At 42.4% G+C, this 21,422-nt stretch overlaps 1 protein-coding gene across 1 annotated transcript in view; it reads left to right on the forward strand.

Annotated features, from left to right (window-relative positions):
• Positions 1-1,119: 1,119 nt before the first annotated feature.
• Positions 1,120-21,422, forward strand: part of abtb2b (ankyrin repeat and BTB (POZ) domain containing 2b) — a 39,579-nt gene continuing 19,276 nt past the window's right edge. Inside the window, exon 1 of the mRNA XM_086298185.1 lies at positions 1,120-2,536. Coding sequence (XP_086154311.1) covers positions 1,645-2,536 — 892 coding nt within the window. The 5' untranslated portion in view covers positions 1,120-1,644. The remainder of the gene's footprint in view (positions 2,537-21,422) is intronic.

Consider the following 21,422-nt stretch of genomic DNA (forward strand, 5'->3'; position numbering starts at 1 on the left):
CCTCTCTAGATCATGAGGTAAGCGCTGTCCACACCACAGCTAAACAAGGTCTGGATGAGGCAAGCGCTGACCCCTTGTGATCTCCTCTCCCGTGTCCCGTGTGTCTTATGCTCTGACTAACAGCAAGAAATTGGGGAGTTTACATGTACTTTAGTTTTTTCAGTTTCTATGACTGACTAATACAGACAGCATGATACGAGTGCATGTACATATCAGGACTGGGTTTTTCCACTTCATGCACACAGACGATATGTCATGTAACATGTGGGTCTGTATATACAAGATAACATTTATTGCAGCCACTGTTGCGGTCCAGCAGGTACGTAGAGTGAGTCTTGTGCTTTAAACCCCTTATGTGTAATCGAGACACACCCTGCCTATGTGAGCGCAGACTAATGAGAAGCAGGTAGTAACAGGCCTATTTTTTATTAGTTCTGCTGAACTGGTGCTGAATGAGCAGAATGTACAGTGCACTACTAGTTAACCACTACAAAATCTCTCATTATTCGAGCTGTTGCAGTATTTCTGCCTTCCTTCCTGTTCTAAATAAGCTTAAAATGCAGTTTTCGGTGAAAACCCTAAACCTTGTACAGTCAAAAGTAAACTTTACTCCACCTCATATGGTATAAGTCTTACATCATTACTAGGCGCTCAGAGTATCTGTTACACTTACAGTGCAGTTGACTAATATGCAGTGAACAAGCCATGTACTTCTGAGTGAACGAGAGGAACTAACTAGGGACTGGATGATGTGCCATGTATCTGTTACTGTTACAATAAATAGTATTTAATAATTTAATCATATTTAATAGTATTTTTGAGCTCTCGATTTGACAAAATAATATATTTATAAAATAATGTTCTCACAAAATATCTGAAACATTGTGTGATACTTGGATAATGGGCAAATGCAGTAGTAGGTCATACACGTCAGTGTTACGGTATCCCTCTTTCAGGGGAAAGTAAGTTTACTTTTGTTTTCCAACTTAGGAGAGCTTTTAAGTGTGCTCTGATTGGCTGACGTGAGAGTCGGGCGTCTTCTGATTGGTGTTTGAGCTGCTTCCGCGTTGTCATTCAGCAGCAGTCCCTCCTCACGCACATCTGCAGCCGAGTCTCTCCGGTACACTGTACGTGACGACGAGCTGTGAGAGGAGAGCAGAGATATATATTCGAACTTTTCCACAATTGTCTGCGCAAAAAACAAAGACTTTCTGTCTGTTGAGCGGCTACATGGAGCTATTTTATAAGTAAACTCGACTCTGGCTGTATTGAAATCGCGGAAGGACTGTTTTCATCTCTTAAAAGACAGGTTACCGGAGGAAAGTTTAAATCCCGGTGAGATCAGGGGGAAGGTGAGCCGGGTGCGACTTGAATCATCCTGGCTGTCCTTTTTGTAAATGAAATAGAGAGAGTTTTGATTCAGTCTGCTCTTTCTAACAACCAGGACTTTGTCTGCTGAAGGAGTTGTAGTATTTCGCCGTCCCACGCTGAACTCCACAGCATGTCTGACAAGTGTTGCGCTGTGTAACCAGTTCGTCCAGCTCGCCGAGGAGTTTCGTCAGCTGCTTCTCTGACTTTGCAGGTAAGCCGCTGAGGAGGTTCGCCTCTCTTCCAGAAGGTCTCTGTGAAGGCCGTTGGACGACAATGGCTGGCTTGAGCAATGCCCACATGAAAACCCTGGAGGACCTAACTCTGGACTCGGGCTACGGGGCGGGGGACTCTTGCAAATCCCTCAGCCTGTCCTCCTCAAAGTCAAACTCCCAGGCATTCATGACGGCCCCTCACCGGGGGAACTGGTGGTACTACTCCGGCTCCATGAATAGCAGGAACAACAGCTGGGACACTGTCAACACTGTCCTTCCAGAAGACCCAGAGGACATCTTCTCCAAGTGTCCACGCTTACCTGAACTGGAAGAGTTTCCATGGACTGAGGAGGAGGTGGCCAAAATACTGCGTAAAGTGGCCGAGAGTGGGAGCATGAAATGGGGGACTACACCTGTGTTCTCACCGGAGGCTGTGAGGCGGCTGTCCACCCTTCTCCGCAGGGCTCTGATCCGCATTTCCAGAGAGGCTCAGCGTCTCAGCGTCATGCACTGCCGCTGCACACGCTTCGAAGTGCAGAGTGCCATGAAATTGGTGCTCAGCTGGGCCCTCGCCGACTACTGCGTCTCTGCTACAGTTAAGGCCATCTCCTTGTACAGCATGAGTGCCGGTGAACTATTGAGGAAAGGCAAGTCCGCCCGCTGCGGCCTCTCCTTCTCTGTGGGACGCTTCTTCCGCTGGATGGTGGACACCCGCATCTCCGTGCGCATCCACGAGTATGCGGCCATATGCCTAACTGCATGCATGGAAGCTTTGGTGGAGGAGATAGGTGCCCGGGTGCTGATGGCCGAGAGGGGTCATTCAGGGCCTGATTTGGGGTCAGGGTGCGTCACGGTGAGTGCAGAGGCCATGGAGGGGGTGGTCAACAATGACGCGGAGCTGTGGGGAGTCCTGCAACACTATGAGCACCTCATCTGCGGGAAGAACGCTAATGGTAAATATAAATGATGTATATAAAAGTGCATTTAAGTTAACAGTGCATAGCATAGAGTGAGGACCTTCAGTGAATGTTTTGTTGCATACTATTTTTTGTATCACATATTGGTCTTCCTGAGTGTTGATCACAACTTTCCACTCCCTCTGAGTCCATGTGTGGAAAAAGGTTAATTGTGGCCTGGTGCTGATTACAACAGCAGCTTTTAGTGTGTGAGAGTTTGATGTATTTGTTGCCAATTTGACTTGTCAGAGTAAGAAAATTGCCTCTAATGTGGGCAAAGAAGGCATTTTCTGTTCAACCAAAGTCACAAAACAACAAATTGCTGAGAAAAAAGACTCAACCAGCCAGATTGAGTCCTCACATGTCACTCTGGTGTTCTACTGTTGTGGTTTGGAGTGCAGAGAGCCTTCAGAGTCTAGGCAGGAGGCTTGTCTGTTGACATAGCTCTCTGTATGCGCTGACTTCACCTCTCAGCCTCTCGCTGTGTTGGCCACACTCCTTTAAAATCCTCCCTTTCTTCCATTTCCTCATCCTGTACTCCTGGTAGACAGATCTCTTTCACCCACCACCATCCCTGCATACTGTTTCTTACATCTCTCCCTCCTCTCTCCTCCAGCTACAGCTGTGCATCCTGCTCCCTGCCTATTTGTTTCCTCCACCCTCACATCCCTTCTGAATCAAGTCTCTTTCTCCGCCTTCTCTGTTGATCCCTAGTACACTCACAGTGCTCTTTCCATGACTGTTTTGGCAGCCCAGCGTTGAGTTGATGCATGAGCTTGTGTTGGGACAGTGTAACCAGCCTTTGTTTGTGGCCCACTACCAGCTCCCTGGAGCAGAGCTATTTTACTGCAGCACAATGGCCTTTTGTTGTGTGATCGTGCAGCTTAGTCAAACACAGAGGGAGTCAAAGCAAATGCTGAGGATGCATACACGCACCAAGGAACAATATACACAACTCAGAGAGAGAGAGAGAAAGAAAAAATAACTATAGATAGTCAATATTAAATACAATTATGAAGCACACTTGCACAATTATGTGCAAGTGTGCCGTGCATGTGGAGAAGACGCTAATGTAACACGGCCAACTTTTGATCTGAGATCAATGTGCTCGTAATAGATAGTACTTTCCCACATGCATGCACTCACATATTAACTGCTACCTTCCATTTCAAAGTCTGTACAGCTTCCAGTGGCTTCATCATTATATCTGCTCCATTTAAGCCTGCAAGTGCTATAAACAGAACATTGCTGTACATTAGACAGGCCTGTTGTTTGGTTTTACGTTTGAATTGGGGTGCTATTTCATAAAAAAGTTAAAAAGCAGCTTTTGTCACATTACTTCACCAGATGTCTTTAGCTTAGGTTTGGCCTATTTTGGTGAGTTTAGTCACTGGTCTTGAGAAAGACCATCGTGTGATGTGTGTGTGTGCATATAATAACAACAGACTATTATTCTGACCACCATAGCTTTTTATAGGGCTAAATCTGGGATATGGAAGCCACATACCCCTCTACCATCTTTCCACCTGACACCCTACACCCTAAACGGCAACCTCCTACTGCTGAGCAACATCCCCTCTTTTGCCTACCACCCAAACAAAAAACAAATATCCATTTCCTTCTTACAAACCAGTATGGGAGGGTAGATTATTGATCATATAGAATGCATGGCACATTCTATTAAAACTCCTCCCTCTCACTTGATCTCACTTCATCTTTCTGCCTCTTTCTCAGAGGCTGACCCACATCTGGAACTCTTTAAGTTAGAAATGACTTGTACGGCTCCAATAACAAAACTGAAAACTCCCTCCCTCCCTCCTTTCCTCTTGCCCTCTCATGCTTAGTCTAACTTTTGGCTCTCTCTCTCCCTCTTTCTCCCTTTTTTTTGCCATTGCGTTCACATCCACATCCACTTCATCTTTATCTGTTTATTTCTTCTGGTCTACAGGGAGTGCATTAGAGAAACCCAGTTGTGATGTGCCAGGATCTTATTCATTACACTTGCAGACTCACCCGAGCACATTGACATGCACACAGACCCTGAAACCAATTTAGTCTTCTTTGCTTGCATATAAATGGATCTACAGCACTGGTTGAACACTATACACAATGTGACTATACAGAAGAATCCATTTGTCATTTATTTCTCCTCACAAGGAAATGGCGTGAGCGAGCACTTCCTGGTATAATTTGTATTGACAGTACAGTGGAGCATGTTAAAGTGCAGAGTAGTAGCTTTACTAATGGACAGTAGAAGTGGCTATGAAATCATTGATCGTTATGTCTAGCACACAGATGTGTGTTAAGCTTTGGTCTGGCTAATAGGACAATTTCCAAGTGAGCACCATTCAAGTGTTTGGAGGACTTTTTTCCCGCTTTTCTCGGACTTTATAGTTGTTTGCTCAAGGGGCTTGTAACAGCAGTCCAGTAGTTAGATTTGCAAACAGTTGACTAGAGGGTCATTTATTTTGGGACATGACTTTAAATTCAATCACCAGCCCCATTCACACTTTGCACTGGGCAGTAGTTTGATATTTGGGTTGCTGTTCTAAAACTTGAATGTGAATACTTGTATAGTCTGAAGCAGGGGCTCAGTGAAAGAGAGCGTTCATGCTCAAAATATTATACATGGATAGATAAACTTAGTCCAGTACTAACATTTTTTTTCTTCTCTCTTCTTTCTTTAAATCCATGAAGATAGTAAAAAGACTGCTAGTATTGGGTTTGGGGTGTACTGTCAGAGCATATGATTTGCTACTCAGTGTTTCCCTAAATATGTATTTAGCCCATAAAGAGGCGTGGGAACAGTGGGCAGAGAGATGCAGGGAGAGGAGCCCAGTGCTGTGGTCACACAGATGGAGAAACCAGCACTCTGAAAATACATTCCCCTGTTGCACAAATCTGGTGAGGATCAAACTGAGTTTTGGGAGAAAAAAACCTAAAAATGTTAATAATATTAAGGGCTCGCAAGAGTGTTGAGTATGTTGGAGACGAGCATTAACAACAAACCCGTTTTCCTAAATATCCACACGGATTAATTTAGGTGACCCGTTTGAAAACTGCCGGCAGACATTTGTTTGAAGGGCCAACAAAACTAAGTGTTAAAGCTTTAGTAGATGGGGTTAATGCTTCACTAAACTCTCGTGCTTTTGTGTTAAAGCTTTATTTGTGACTGCATGTACCAGGCTGCATTCACACTAATGGTCAATGTCACTGATTGCAGTGGTTGCTTGTGTTGTCCCAGCTGTAAAAACAGTAACCCTTTAGAGTTCTGTGTTTCACTGTACTTAAATGTGGTTTCTTATACTTGGCTTTGCGGATACTGACCCTTGTTGGCAAACCATGAGTGATGCTTTCACAGATATGACTGCACGAATGGTTTGTCTGACTAGTAAAAAGCCAATAGCACCGAACCAGGAAACTATCACTGACTTCTTATCCTCTCATGCAGGTGATTGTGTCTGTTAAATTAATGAAAATAAAGTCAAACAATAATCTTGGAGTTCATATTGTGAACCACCTCAGGTATAACTCCTGTCTCTTTTAATAAAACTGTATTAACTTTATTTTGCCTTCTGGCAATGTACCTCCTATCATATTACAGCAGCATGAGTCACGTTTTTTCTTAACACTGTTTACAGTAAATCACTGAAGGGAGTGGAACCAAAGAGATGGGCATGGCAGATATTCATGGGAAAGAGGTCAAGTGACATACAAATAGTGATTGCAAAGTTGAAAGCAGTTGTTCCTTTGTGTCTAGATTCAGAGTTCTAATCTCAATATTGGAAATCGGTATTCTGTCAGCAAACTGGGGAAGTTATATGTTTATAAAACTTCTTTGACCTGTTTACACTGAAAAATGTGCAATGGGAGAGTCACATTCCTCTGTCCATAGGGCTGGGATTACAGCTCGGGAAGCTAATGAGGGAAGCAGGATGACAGGCTGGCAAATGGTTGCAATCTTTAACCAGGCATCTTGGAGCATTGCCTGAATGTCAGCAATATCTAAGAGGAATAACAGTGCATTGCATCATCTCAGTGTAAGGGCTGACACGAGCTTTATTTATACTCCTGCCCGCGTCTCTGCAGTGTTTGCATGAGACCATTTATACTTTGGTGTTTAAGTGTAAACGCTTCATCACTGAATGCTAAACAGTTAAAACAGTGTGACTCATTTGCCGAACCCGAGAGTGTGACACTGTAGGCAGAGCTCAGCTTAGAAATCATGTTCACATGGATGTTGCATTGACACAAAGCACCACCTAACTTGATATCTTTAGAGATCATTGACAACACAATGGTATTCCCTGATACTAGTGGTCTATTTCAGCAGAAGAATGCACTTTACCACTTTTTTGTTTGTTTGTTTTGTGTTCAGTGTAGATTTGCATGTCATCAGAAAGCCACTGTTGATGTACATCTATGATTGGATGTGAGCAAGAAGGTCACCAATTTCTGAAACCTTTAAGGAGGTTAAACTACAGTAGCCTTTCTGTGCTTATGTTTCTTTTGCTTTTTTTTGTCAGATCTGCCCAATCAAATGGCTATAAAGGACCTAACCTAATAACACAACCAATTCATTCTAGCTGAAGTACAAGAGAAAAAATATCTCTATACACAGATGCACACAAACTCTTTATTCATATTTCATTCAATCCTTTATTTGGTTGTTTCTGGGCCAGTGCAGATCAGTTCCGCCTTGCCTTTAAACATTCATTCCATTCACAGATATCCCAAAGAGTAAACTCTGAATAACTCCCTAAGTCTGTGTCAAACCACAAACCCCTACTAAAATAATCAGCTTTCCTGCTTCTTACTCTGAAAAAAATCAGTGCCAGGCATCATGGTTGTAATTGCTAATAGGCATTAGCTGGAATGCACCCTTTCGGCAGCTTGTATCCCCCAGCAAAACTAAAGCCAGCCATTGTAGTCAATATAGAACCATTTTGTGGGTGATTGGGTTGTAATGTTTTAATTACACACAAATAGATCAGATGGGAGGGCTGCATGGAGAAGGATCGGGAAGTGTGCAGTTTAAGAGGAAACACATTTTTGTGAGCATGGATTGGATTTAATTACTCTGTGCTGCGTTCTCTGATATAGCCAGGTAGATTCAAGCCAAATGTCTGCAGCTGAGGAAGAGTTAGAGTCTGTGTGGAGGATTGCTCCAGCGTGTACATGCAGCCTGGGAGCCAAAGTAAAGGCTGTGATCACTCCAGCCAGTGCTGAATGAGGGCACAGCTTCTTTTGGATGTTCTTCAGCCGAGCTTGGAAAGTATTTTTTTCTTCTTCTTTCCTTTAAAGTCTAAACTGTTGTTTTTGTAAACAAGCTGAAAGAGGGAGCTTTTTGTGACTCTGTCAGTGACCTCTTTGTCCACCAGAGTCAGAGAAGCAGTGTGTGGAGACTGCAGATCTCAGATATATTGCACTGGAAAAGCAAACACAGTCGCTGGTAGCCTCACCGTTGTGCACACAGATTTATCCCCTCGAGATAGTCACACTTGAGTTCATACTGATATTCATTTACATATGCACATACACTACTGTACACATGAGTATTTGCAAATTTACACAAGTAGAGTATTTCACCTTAGTCCTTCGGGATCCAAATACACTATTTATTGTAGTTTGTTGTCTTTGTATTACTATTCCCATCAGTGTAGTTAACAGTACAAAAAAGACGAACAAAATTGCACAAGTACGCTAGCTTAATAGTTGCCATTGCATGGCTAGAACAAGCTGTTATGCACTACATACCAGCTTCTTCCTCACTGGGACAAACCAAGGCCCAACTCGCAGTACATCACTCGCAGGTTGAGCATTGGTTCATAGTTTGCATTAACGATGGGAGTAGTTTCTCTAACTCCCTGAACAACGAGCCAATTTTCCAGAGGGAGAAGTTGGATAGAGAGAATAGGATGGAAGCAATGGAAAATAAAAAGCAAGCACAATGCAAGAACAGCATTTATGACAAGCTTTTTGGTAAGTGTGTCAGGCTCAGTGAGCACAGTGCCCATTTTGACAGGTTAAAGGAGTTGTGTGCATACATGTCAGAAGTAGGTCATTGCAGCCTTTGAAATTTCTTGCGCTTGTCTCTGCTTTGATGTCGTGCACTCTCATCCATTTCTGCCTCTAGTCCGATTCTGATGGTATCTGTGCTTTTAAGAGGGACTGCAGTGTGCATACTGGGACTGTGTGCAGTCCTGAGTTAGCCTTATCTGTCAACATGGTTGATTAAGGGCTGACAGAGTGACAGCTAACAAAGGCATTAAAACACAGTGATGAGCACAGTGATGAGTGGAGACTGTCTACGGTACTTCTGTTTCACCGAATTCAAGAAGATGCAGTTATCTGAATGCCCAAAGAGGAGTTTTGCTTTTTAAAATTTCTCAAAATGCCCGTGACCAGTGACAGAAATGGATGCAGAGTATGGCTGTTGGTTATCATTGCCATCGTAAGTAAGGGTACTACTTGTTTAGTCTTCCCTTCCCTGAACTGTCTAATCTTTCTTCACCAGACACTGGAATGTGTTTGTTTGCATGTCGAGCCTGCAGCTTCATCAACAACAACACGTATATAAACTCTGAGGCTCAGCAGATTTTGCCCACATCACAGGATATATCAACCCTTTCCCAAGTTGTGCTGATTTGCAGACTTCTTTGGCTTCATCTGAAATGTTTCACTTGGTATGGCCTATCAAATCTGGTTATTTATTTATTTATTTGACCTCTGTAACAGCATATCAGGTAGTCATATTCCAGTCTTTTCTGGCACATGTTATTTTTCTCTATCCAATCCTACTGCTGTATATCTTCTCTCTTTCTTTTTTTTTTTTTTTGCATCTGAAACCTTCTAACCAGCAGTGCCATCTTCTAAAAACATCACCTGTTGGGGCATGGTCATCCACATGGATATGTGGTGATTAAAAGAGCCACCGCAGCACACAGCATATTTAGACCAAAAACCATGTACAGTTAGGTTTCCTGGAATTCCCTTGTGGTTAGTGCAGGGAAGGAGCCATATGGAGTACACATGTGGGCACAGGAAAGCAGACTCTGTCAAGACAGGACACCCTCTGCTCCAGACTTAAGCCTCTTTCTGTCGATAAGATCTGTACAGAAATCCACCACATGTGTACTCCTTCCTGAAACTGAAATAAACAGATCAAATCTCGTAGGTAACCAAAAGAGGATGTCTACTATTAGGAAAAGCCAACAATGAAATGCATTTGATGAAATAAAAGTATGACTTTAAGAATATCTGACATACACTTTGATTTAAGAGGTATGCTTTTGGACATGAAAGGTTAGATTAACGCTGAGGACAGAGTTTGTGGGGACATCATCAGATTATCCTAGTTCCCAAGTTCCAGACTTTAAAGACTCCTAGTTATACATAATCACCATGCATTTCCTTTGAAAATGTTAGCCATTATACATAGGTCATAGGTTTTGTTTCTGTTGTGTTTATAGGGCTTAAATGCTATTGCTGTTGCACTAAGAAAATTCTGACCTAACACTCTGTGTTACTATGTGTCTGCACTGGATTTGTCCCTTGGGCACGATCCCGCTTATTTGGGCTACATCTGTATTTAACTGTGTACATATGTGGGCCCATGTCCATGGAAGTGTGTGTTTGACTGGATGTGTTCTGCGAATTGATGGCCTCTGTGTTTTTAGCCACATCTGCTCTCTGTTTCTGTGTTGTGTTGGCCATCTGTGTGTCACTGCTGGGTCACAGACAGTGCTGGACACCAGCACTATTTCCTCTCCAGGACTGATATAATCTGAGCTGTGGAGGGGAAAGCGTGTTATGTGGTAGGAATTTTATACCAGTGAAAGGATGCTTTGTTGAACGTGTTCAGAGAAATGTAACCTTAAAAAAAAAATCTAATAGTTAAGGGCTTAAGAAAAAGGGTGGACAGTGATCCAGTTTTATTTATTTTTTTATTGGTTTTTTTTTTTTCATTTGTTTATTGGCATTGATTAATTCTGCAGTCTAGCTTGCATTCTCTCTGAATGTGAATTGGTCTATTAGTATCCTCAGTGATCTGAAGTGAGTTTGTATTGCTTTTGTCTATGCATGGAGAGGCTGTAGAGGAAGTGAGTCAGACAGGAGTTAAACAGAGCACGAGTTAAACTAAAATACTCAATATTTTCCCCTCTTTTAGACTTCTAGGAGCAAATTACAGCCTCAGAAAACAGCCTCAATGCCAACACATTCATCAGCTCATCAAACCTAATTTGGTTTAACTCTCCGTGAGCCCAATGGGATTTTTAAACGTGTTAGGATTAGACATTTCTTCCACCAGCGTGGCCTGTAAATACAAGTGTGACTAATTATAGCCCATTCTTATTTCCACATGCTTTGCATTAGATATTAGACCACGCACCGCATATAGCCTTGTGGCGCTTCTGTTAATAAGTCTTATAAAGGAATTCTCAAAAGCTCATTCACAAATAAGTTAAAATCTAAAACCTACCCAGTTAACAGAGGTGAAAAATAATGTTGTGGAGCTGGTCAACATGACTTTCCATTAGACAAATGCCCGAGCAATTACATACTTGTCTATAGCCTGGCAGGAAATGCCTCCACCACAGAAGGAGCCTTTCAGTACTCCAGTCAGGTGCTAAGAAAGGGTGTGTCCGTCTGCATGATGGAGATGCAGGGGGCATATGTGTTGCGAGTTTAAGGCTTGCAGTGGGGAGGGAGTCAGCCTGAGGGTTAGCAAGTCATAAATATTGCAACGCCAACACCCAGCCAGTTAGCCGAGCCCCAGCCAAAAAGAACAGCTTTTACTCTTTCAGGTGGTGCCATGCAAACATTTCAACATAACTGCCTTAATTTGTTTTGCTGAAAGGCTTTGTTTGACATGAGGTCTGCAGGCAGGCTCCACAGTCCAGGCAGTCTGATGTCAGGGGAACGAGGGAGAATGTACATACGACAGCAGCCTGAGAGGAAAGCCCAAATGTGGAGACTGAGGAAGGAGAAGTCTTGGTGCTTCTCTGACTCTGATAACATTGTGGCTCTATCTTGCTGTCTGAATATACAAAGATAACTCAAACAGAACACGCTTGCACACTAAGACAAAAAAATCAAAAACACCAGAGATATAAGCACAGTCTGATAAGTAGCAAATGGGCAGACACAGATAGAAAGGAACCTACACTATCAGCATGGAGCGGGTTTATTTGTTTTCTGAATGGAGTTGTGATAGCAAGTACTTCTTAACCTCATTGGGATCTCTATGTGATATCTGTTGCTTTTCAGGAAAGGAAAGTGGAAAAGAAAACACACATTCTTTACATCCATCATATCTGAATGGATAGCTATAATCTCCAGCGCCATGCTGGGAAAGAACAACTTGATTTAAGCTTCTGCTTGCCCTGACCCCTGGAAGCTTCCCAAAGGCTCCATCTTTCTCTCCTTCCATGCCGCCGCCCCCCCCCCCCCCCCCCGATAAGAATAAAGAGAGGGCTCTTTATTCTTATCAGTCACACTTGCTACTCTGCGTTACTGCGAGAGTCTTCATCATCTAATTACAAGGAAACCAGTGACATAGTGTTTTGTATGTGTGAGACAGTGATTGAATGATAGATTTGTATTGAGCTTTGATTTTGGTACAATTTGCCAGCAGACAGGAAGAGAGAAGGGTTATGAATCTGTGTTTTAAAATAATTTAACATGTCCATACTGAGGAATAAATTATGGACTTACTCAAAAGTAGTGAATTGCACAGTGAGAAAAGCAGGCCTGAGGGACAAGCACAGAGGGGAAAAAACACAGCTGAACCTGCCTAGTGGTTCTTGGCTCTTGTGGACTGCTGCTCTGTAGCCCATAATTACCCTCTGGCCAACTTGTGTTAGTAGCTACAGAGTAGTGAGGTCAGCAGTTAGCTGACAGGTCAAGTGCTATTCATGCCCTGGCTCATACACTGCATGCAACTTTCCATTTAACACTCTCTGGCTTTTTTTCTGTGGTTGTCTTTGTTATGTATGAGTTCATTTGCATTTCTGCAAGATGGTTTGTGTGTCACCACAGTGTAAAACCAAAATCAAGGAATCACTCCTCCTCGTCTTCTACCTTCCAAACCCTTTTCCTCCCTGTTTTGCCTTCTTTTTCTTTCTTTTCTCATCTCTAGTTCTGTCTTGCCAATTACCCCTGGCCAAAGGTCAGCCAGAGACTTCCCATGCAAATCTGTATCGCACACTCCTGCAGACTCCTGCTACCCAGAGAGGATGACTGGGGAAAGCATAATTATGTTCACATGAAAACGCACCCAAGAGGTCTTATTTTAAATATATTTAGCGATCTCTGGGTATCATATTGTATAGATCTTGACTGCTAGGTTAACCCTGGCTTTCAGCAGTGGACCAGAAAAATCTTTCTTTTTTTATATATATACAAATATATATCACTGTCTTTATGTAGAATTCCTTCTGTGCACTAGATCTCATCATTAGTATCTTATGTTCTGTTTTCTTCATGTTTCTTTCAAGTGGTTGAAGGTAAAAATGTTTCTTGTTATCACTCTCCTGTTTCTGAACGCCCTTCTGAGATTGCATGGGGGCTGAAATTGGAGCCTGGGAATTGTTCAAGGGTAAGGAAACACTGTGTGTGTGTGCATGCATGTGTGTCGGTGCGTGTGTGTGTGTGTGTTAAACCTATGAGGTTAGGTATTCCAAGACCCAACTCTGAACACTTGGCAAGCAGTTGAATGAAATATCCCATGAACCTTTCCTGCTGTCTGTCTAGCCATATGTGGTTCTGGGGTTTCCCGTGTGGGCAAAGCAAGCATTATTGTTTGTCTTGGAATGGGACAGGAAGTGCAAGAACTAAAAGTTAGAGAGAGTTTTAAAAACTGTGGAATTATGGGGCAGAAAATAGAGATTTTGCCCAGTGAAAGCCTGTCAAGAAAGAATTGCAGGGGATGGTGAATAAAGATGGCGAGACCCGTGCATATGCTCAGCTGTCATCATCACACACAGTCAGACTATAGCAGCATATAGAACAGGAGAATGAAAATAGGTTGTTCATTTGTATTGGATCTGTGTATGTGTGCACGCAATAACAGTCCTCTCCTCAAATTTGTTACACATAAACATTCCTCTACAAGACTCACACACCCACGCACACCACCCTGTTTAAAGCGTCTCTGGCTGTTGGGCAGTTATTTTTCTTTGGGAAGGGTAGAGGGGTGTGTGTGTTTTATTGTGTGTGGTCAGGATGTGGCTAGCACCTCTCAATAGTCATGATTTACTAACAATACCCATGGTGGTTTGAGCCCAACACTCAGCACATATTACAGGTCTGAGTGGGTTTACTGTACAGCAATTTGGAAACTTTTCTCCACTCGCTATACCCTCTTATTTTGTTAAGATTGCGAATATGTTTCAAGCAGTGTCAGTCACAATGATTTATCATTTGTTTCCTGCCAGGTTATATTAATTTCTGTAAAGGATACAGTTGGTAATATAAAATTCACATGTGTGCCAGGGTGTGAGTTTTTGCGTGTTTGTGTTAGGAAGAGCTAACAGACTGTCAGTTATTATTTAGCCATTGTGGCTTTGGGTAGCAGTGTGGGAAAGTCAGCTGAAGTAAAGTGACCAGTTCTTCTGCTATGCTCAGGAAGAAATGTGTACACACACACACACACACACACACACACACACACACACACACACACACACACACACACACACACACACACTAGTTGCCAAAGCTATTAATCTCTTTAAAGGCAAATTGGCTTCATCCATTGCATGGTTTGTACTTCTTACAATCCTCTGTTTGTTAAAGTTTTCTGGTTTTGCAGTTGTAAGAAGCAGAGATTGAGAAAGGCAACAGTCTCTTGTGATATCTTGTCTGGGATGCTTGCCTTTTTCCCCCATCTGCTGCTTAGAGCATGGGGCTTCAGTGGGTGGTCCACAGAGACCCATGGAAGAGACTCATCTTGACCTACGTCTTGACTGCACACAGTCACACACACATTCGTACTCACAGAGCTACAATAGTGGAAAGACCCAATAAAACGTACCTCAGGGGTAAATCTCACGTTAAGTTGCTAAAATGAACTCCTAGTAACTTTTAAAGGAGACGTAATGAGCGAAGCTTGTCTATAGCACTTGCAGAAGCAACAGCTGGGAACGCAGTAACAAACATAACCCCTGTATACACACACATGCTCACCTCCCACAACTTTATTTGTGTAGCTCCCATGATTGCTGCTGTGGAATGTGTGAGCAGGTGCCCCCTATAGAGAAGAAGCAACACAAACTCATCATAGACTTCTGAAATATTTGTGCTGGACACACATCACTGTTTGGTTACTCTGTGCTACAAAATAATGATGACTTAACATAATTGCTGCAGTATTTGTATTTCTTAGTGGAGTCATTTTTTTTATTTAACCAGAAATATTAACACTGACTGCTTTTTGTGATATTTGGCCGGCTTGCAGTTAGTCAGAAGTACAGAAATAAGAAATAAATGGGTACACCAGACAGAGATTTATGCTTTTTCATGTCTTGTATCTTGAGGTGCACAAAAATAAACTGAGTGGCCAAGACCAGATTCACACAGCCTGGTGCTTTAATTTTCTTTCTTTGTTCGTTATTTCTATTTCTTTCTATTCATTCTTTCTTTTTCTCACACTCATGACACAAAATGGGAACTCAAGTCCAGAAATGCAGAGAAGCACAGTCATCATTTCTACAGGAAGCAGAGAATCGCTGGAGCGAACACTGTATCTGTATTTTCAGTTTTAGTACAGAAGGGCATTGTGGTTTCACATATATGCAAATTACCACAAAGTTAGTAAGTTCTTTTCTCAGTTTCTCATTTTGAGCTTATTTAAGGAAAACAGAGTAGATAACACAAGAACTCCCAAACTCCGTGCCCACCACCACTATGCCATCGGCATGTTTGTAAGTAGAGTAAAGACACAATGACGCTTTGTTTAGCTTTTACGTGTCTCCTGTATCGCTGACCACCATGTGGACACTTGCTACCTCATGAACACAAAAGAGGGTGGATATGTGTCTTTGTGTGTCCAGTTGTGGCTTTATGTATGTGAAGAGTTTGGGGTCAAGAGATTACATAACTGAATACAGGAATGGTCTTTTAGTCGGCTTTGTTTGGAGGTGCGGACACTCCCTCTATGTTCCGTGTGTGTGAAGGGGCGTATAAGGGGTGTGCTGGGGTCATAGGTGAGCTGTAAACCTCAGTGGGTGTCAGATGGGTCATAGAGCATATTGAATAAAGTGACTGGTCCGGTTAAAGCTATTTTACTACGTCTTGCTAAAGAGGTCGACATCTTGACACACCCTGCCGGTCCCTAACGCACCCAGGTCGCACAGACGGAGGATATTTAGTGCTCTGATCCGCTTATTGCTGTCATCTGTGAGACTGACACATGACCCCATCATTTGTGCTCTTTATGACATGTCAGTGATTGGCGCATACAATTAGTTCGTTCTGTTTTTATATGTGTGTGGCCAGACTGGAGCAAGCACATTTATCACAATGTCATCATTTGTGCCTGAGGTTAGGGTGGCTCATTGATTTATTTGCAATATTGCAGATGTTCCATCACTGACATTGATTTCCTGACTAATTGCATGAGGTGCTCTGTCCGCTTTCAAAGTACAACGTTACAATTGTGCATCCCCTCCCAGTATCGAACTATCTCCTGTCTTTTTGTACTGAGGACAGTTGTTGTTGTCATCAGTGGCCTGTAAAGGCAGACAGATGTAAATGGACCCAGCCCTGCTAATTACGCCACACAAAGAACTGCTGGCCTTTTGAGCAAAGCTCAGCTTTGTTCACTCACTGCTGCTGAGAAATGCTGATGAGTTGTAATGTCCATGAAATGATGCACATTCATCCTCTGTATTTATCTCACCAATGGCAGGCTATAATGGGATGTCTGTGGGTTGTCCTTTCTTAATGCAGGTTTAATTGGAATGTGTAGTAGTAAGAGGGTTAATGCAGCACTACTCTACAAATCCTTTATTGTCTTCAAGAGACATCATAGCCTTCCACATTCATTGCGCTGACTCTGGAGTTTTTAATCACTTAAACTGAAAGTGTCTTTGCTCGAGTTACTTTACTTTGTTTGGGTGCTACACATTACACAGACTATGTTGTTGTAATCACAGAATATTTTATGATGCAGTTGTATACAACTAGAATATACGAGCAGTATGCAAAACGTGGAGCTTTTCTTGATAATGCTGAATGACAAAAGGTTTGTTTCTACTCTTTCACTTATTTAGCATCTTGATTTTTTGTTCACTGTTTAATATTTTTGGATGTTGTGTTGCTTAAAACAGGATCTGATTGATTGCTGCCCTCTGTATCAGTTTGTTTCAGTGAGGGGGAAACAGATTTAGCTTAGAAGTGACAAAGATAAGGAAGCAAAGCAGTGATTGAAAGAGTGAGAGGACCTACAGTACTTATCGTAATCTACCCACCACCCCACCAGCCTTGTTTCCAGCCCCCAGTTTGACTCACTGCATCATGCTTTTGCTCTCTGCCTAGGCAAACCCGGAATGTTAATCAGCAGAAAACTGCTTTAGATTTACAAGGGGGAATTTGGATCCAATTCTTTGAAAATATCAGACTCCAAAGCCTAACTATCAAAACCACTACTTGGATTATGAGAACCATGCTGCAGTAGAAAAAAGTTTATATCTGAACACAGACATTCAGAGGGATACGGTGTGTGAATTTATCTCCTCAAGCTTTTGAAAGTGTGACTGTCTGTGGACGCCACTCTTGAAATTGTGTTAAATATTGCCCAGACTAATTTGTGAATGCTAAATTTAGTTTGTTTAAAGAAAAAATAAATTAGCGAGCTGAGAGAAATTAGAAGCTCAGTCTAATAAATGGTGAGTCACAAAATGTTTTTTAAAGGCGTTAGACATAGAGAGGGATTGAAGTGATAATTAAACAGTTCCATGTGCATCGAACCGCCTCATGCTGCTGAGGGTTATTTCTGTCGTCATCTTCATGTTTATTTTGGGGGTAGTGTGATAATTTAATGGTGGCAGAAGTACTGCGTTTATGTGAATCAACTTCAAACTAAGGTAGTGGATTCATGCACGTACCATGAATCACTGAAGCTGTGAATTGGTCACATTTAACCTTCAAAGTTCTGGCTTTAAGTATCCATCACACACACACACACACACACACACACACACACACACACACACACACACACACACACACACACACAGAGCCAGCTGGACAGTAAAGCTGATTTCTCCTTTTTTCCTATAAACCGGACTCTTGAGGATTGTGATTGTTGTAATATTGTTTCATTTTTGTTAGCATGTGCTACTGAGAGTTGAGTCAGTGTCGAGTTCAGGTTCAGACCGTTGCTCAATGACCATGTTGTCTGCCATCCAAGCTGACTGGCTCTTTGTTCCTACTCTCAAGTTCCAGCTGAGAGAAAATGAGCTGATCACAGAGACAGAAAGGGAGCAATTAGCGCAAATACACACTCACATGCAAATACACACTCACATGCAAACACGTAGACAATTTGTACGTGTTTGCCCAGCCTACAGCCCATGAGGAGGTTAACTGTTTCTCTGTTTAAAAGGCCAGCCCTTGATCTGTTACAGGCAATAATGTCCACTCTTATTAAGACCATAAGACAACACTCAGCAGATGGATCTGTTGATGTTTAAAAAGGACAATAATGAGAACTTGTCTATAAACCTAAGCACAGTTACACTGCTCCTATTATACTTGCACTCCTCTATTTTTCCTGTTTTATTTTTGTAGTTTTGTTTAAGGGCTTCACCTCATGGGCATTGATTACAAGAGGGTGGATTTGAGGTTATGTTTATATGTGTGCGTAATGACAATCATCCTGTGTCATTAGAGAAACAAGACCAGCTTCCCTGTGCTGTATAGTTACAGCCTGAGTACTGTACAACAAGCCAGCGAACCCTATAAAACAAGTCATCCAATAATAGAGCTATAGTGTCCCTTTCCTGTACACTATATGGAGCATATGGAAAAGGGGATTTCTGAATAAAACGAGCTCACCCCAGGCACCACAGTCAGCCTGGAGTGTAAAATATAAAACATGATTAGAGAGGGTAAGAGGAAGGCAGAGGATAAGGGGAGAAAGCTGAAGTCATGTTTAGGATTAGGGCTGGTTGTGTGGAGCTTAATGTAATATTTTCAAGTCTGTGGGAAACCGAAGCCAGCCCTCCTGAATCCTGCCACTCCTAATATGAGTGAAAGTGTGTTGGGGGTGGTTGTAGGTATGCTACTGCAGAGCATATTTACAGCTAGGGATGGGTACCGGTGTCCGGTGCCATGATGGCACCGGTTCTGACATAAACGGTAGTAACCAGACCGAAAAGCAGCGCACATTTCGGTGCTTTATTTCGGTGCTTTTTTTTCCTGAGCTGTGATACACTTTAGATTCTAGCCAATCGTTTTACGTTTCCGAGGATAGTAGGCGGGGCCAGGTACGTACGTTCTGTTAGAGCAGAGCTACAGATTAAAATGCCCAAGGCGAAGCGGTCAAAAGTCTGGCTGTACTTCATAGCAAAATATGCAAACTCAGCAGCCTGCAACAAGTGCTTTAAGCTGATACTGTGATACTGTCAAAGGAGGTAACACCTCAAATCCGACGAAACACCTGGCGACGCATAGCGTTTTTTTTTAAAAGCCCAGAAATGCGCCGTATTTGATAGCTTGCTGCGAGACCTCACACCGTGCACATCTACTGCGGGTGGGTTGCCTGTTATGCAACATCCCCCAAAAACACGAAGAGGAGAGTCCTGGCCCCTAGCCCTGCCAGTGTAGCAGAAATGATGACGGATGATGGTGGCAGCAGCTGTTCTTCTCTGCGTGAGTAGCTAATTTACGTTGAGTAGGCTAACCACGTTATTACATTAATGCATGTAAGGTGAACTAGCAAACATCATCATAGCTACATGCGGCTGTCCTCTTGTTTGATGGCAGATACTCCCTTCACCCTGGCTAAAAAGGCTAAAATGACCAAAGAAAAAGTGGAAAACAGTTAAACATGAGAGGTTTAGGACAAAGTTTGTGTTTTTTCCATTGTTTAAGCACTGCTTCCAGCCAAGAGTGATACCATATATGCCCCATAGCTGCAGAAAAGGCTAACATTGTTATCTTTTTACAAAAAACAGCTGAACATGAGAGGTTTTTGGACCAATTTTGTGTTCTCCATTCTTTAAGCACCGGTTTGAGCACCGTTTGAGCACCGGCACCGTTTCAAAAGTACCGATTTGGCACCGGTATCGGATAAAACCTAAACGATACCCATCCCTATTTACAGCTCAATGGTCATATTGTTGCACTGATGGAACCACTTAATTTGGCTTGTCAGCATGGCTTTGAGCATGTCTAGATGTTAGATCTTTTATCCATCTTGTTGAAGTTTACAAATGAGCAGCACAGTTCATGGTTGAAGTAACACTTTTAAAAAATATCTGTTGATGTTCAAATAGTAAGACCTAAAACCTTAAGTTCAGACATTCTGTTCACGTTAGTAGTCCCTACATGGAGGTTCAGATCTAATCTTTGTGGCTTTCCATTCTGGGTTTTTGGCTTGACTTCTGACAGTGGAACAATGCAGAAATTAGACTTTCAGCACAGGCATTGCAATTACATGTCACACTTTTAAATGCTTGTTTTCCGATCTTAGTTTTACTCACTTACTTTTAAGCCAGTTCTAAGGGAGCAGTTGGAGGACAGGAGTAGCCCATTATTACCCTACATATCTTTCTAGTAAAGAAAATAGTTTCTCACGTAACTTTGTATCTTAGTGTGTTCTGTAATTGTTCTCAGTCAGTGACTTCAGGACGCTACATTTACACAGCTGATAAGGTTACTTCCCTTTTTAGCCCCAGCTGAAGACCACCTCTGACCTGTGCCCCCCTAAAGCCAGGGGTTGCCAAAGGTGTCAGAGGGATGTTGGCCAGACCTCACTTCACTTGTCTACCAAGGTCTGTGATTTTTCAGGCTGAAAGGTGTGTGACTGGGTGTGTGCATGACTGCGTATGAAAGAGAGGCTTAGCTTCTGTTGCCTTTTAATTCAGAACCATAACGATTTGAACACAAATACTGCAGTGTATGGTCACTTTAGTGAATACTAAGATTTTAAATGTCAGCAGCTTCGACTTATGAATGCTTCTCTGTCCATGCTCCACATAGGTTGTACAAACTTGTATGCTAACTTGTCAAATGCTAGATTATTTTAAGCCCAAATATTAATACCCACTTCAAGTTTCTGAATGGTTCTTTGTCCTACAAAAAAAATCTGTTTAGATAAGATCATTAGGAGGGTTTGCCAGGGCTAGAAAATCCATGTATATTTTTAACACTGTGTACTGTAGTCAGTGGAGCTGACCAAAACTAATCATGGTGATTCAACAGAGATATACACATATACAGTAATAAAATTGTGTCATCAGTTTTACAGTTATTCTCTCTCTCAAATCCCGGTCAATGCCGTGTTAAAGACGGAATGCCAAGAAACAAAAGAATGGGGCTGTGCGGGTGATGTTGGAAGTGTGGAAAAACAGGTGTTTTGGAGCCTTTACATATGGAAAACAAGAGGTCAGGTCTATGAGTGAAGGATCACATCTGGCCAATGGATTCCACTGGAGAGGAATGAAGCACGAGTGTGGTCGTTTGTGGTGTCAAAGACAAGAGACGGTGGGAGTGATATACGCCCAAAGACAGCTCTTTCAAACACTGTACTATTGTGTGATTGTCCACATTCCAGTCTCCACAAAGGGACAAGTCTATAGCCTCCTAAACCAGAGTCAGAGCTCCTTCTTTGCCAGGGGAAGTGTCTTTGAAGCCCCCTTTCCTTGACTCTCTG

The sequence above is a fragment of the Aulonocara sp. 'chitande type north' Nkhata Bay genome, linkage group LG7 (assembly GCF_057382095.1).
Source record: "Aulonocara sp. 'chitande type north' Nkhata Bay isolate Kocher_YH1m ecotype deep benthic linkage group LG7, A_spYH_male_GT1.1, whole genome shotgun sequence".
NCBI classification, from domain to species: domain Eukaryota; kingdom Metazoa; phylum Chordata; class Actinopteri; order Cichliformes; family Cichlidae; genus Aulonocara; species Aulonocara sp. 'chitande type north' Nkhata Bay.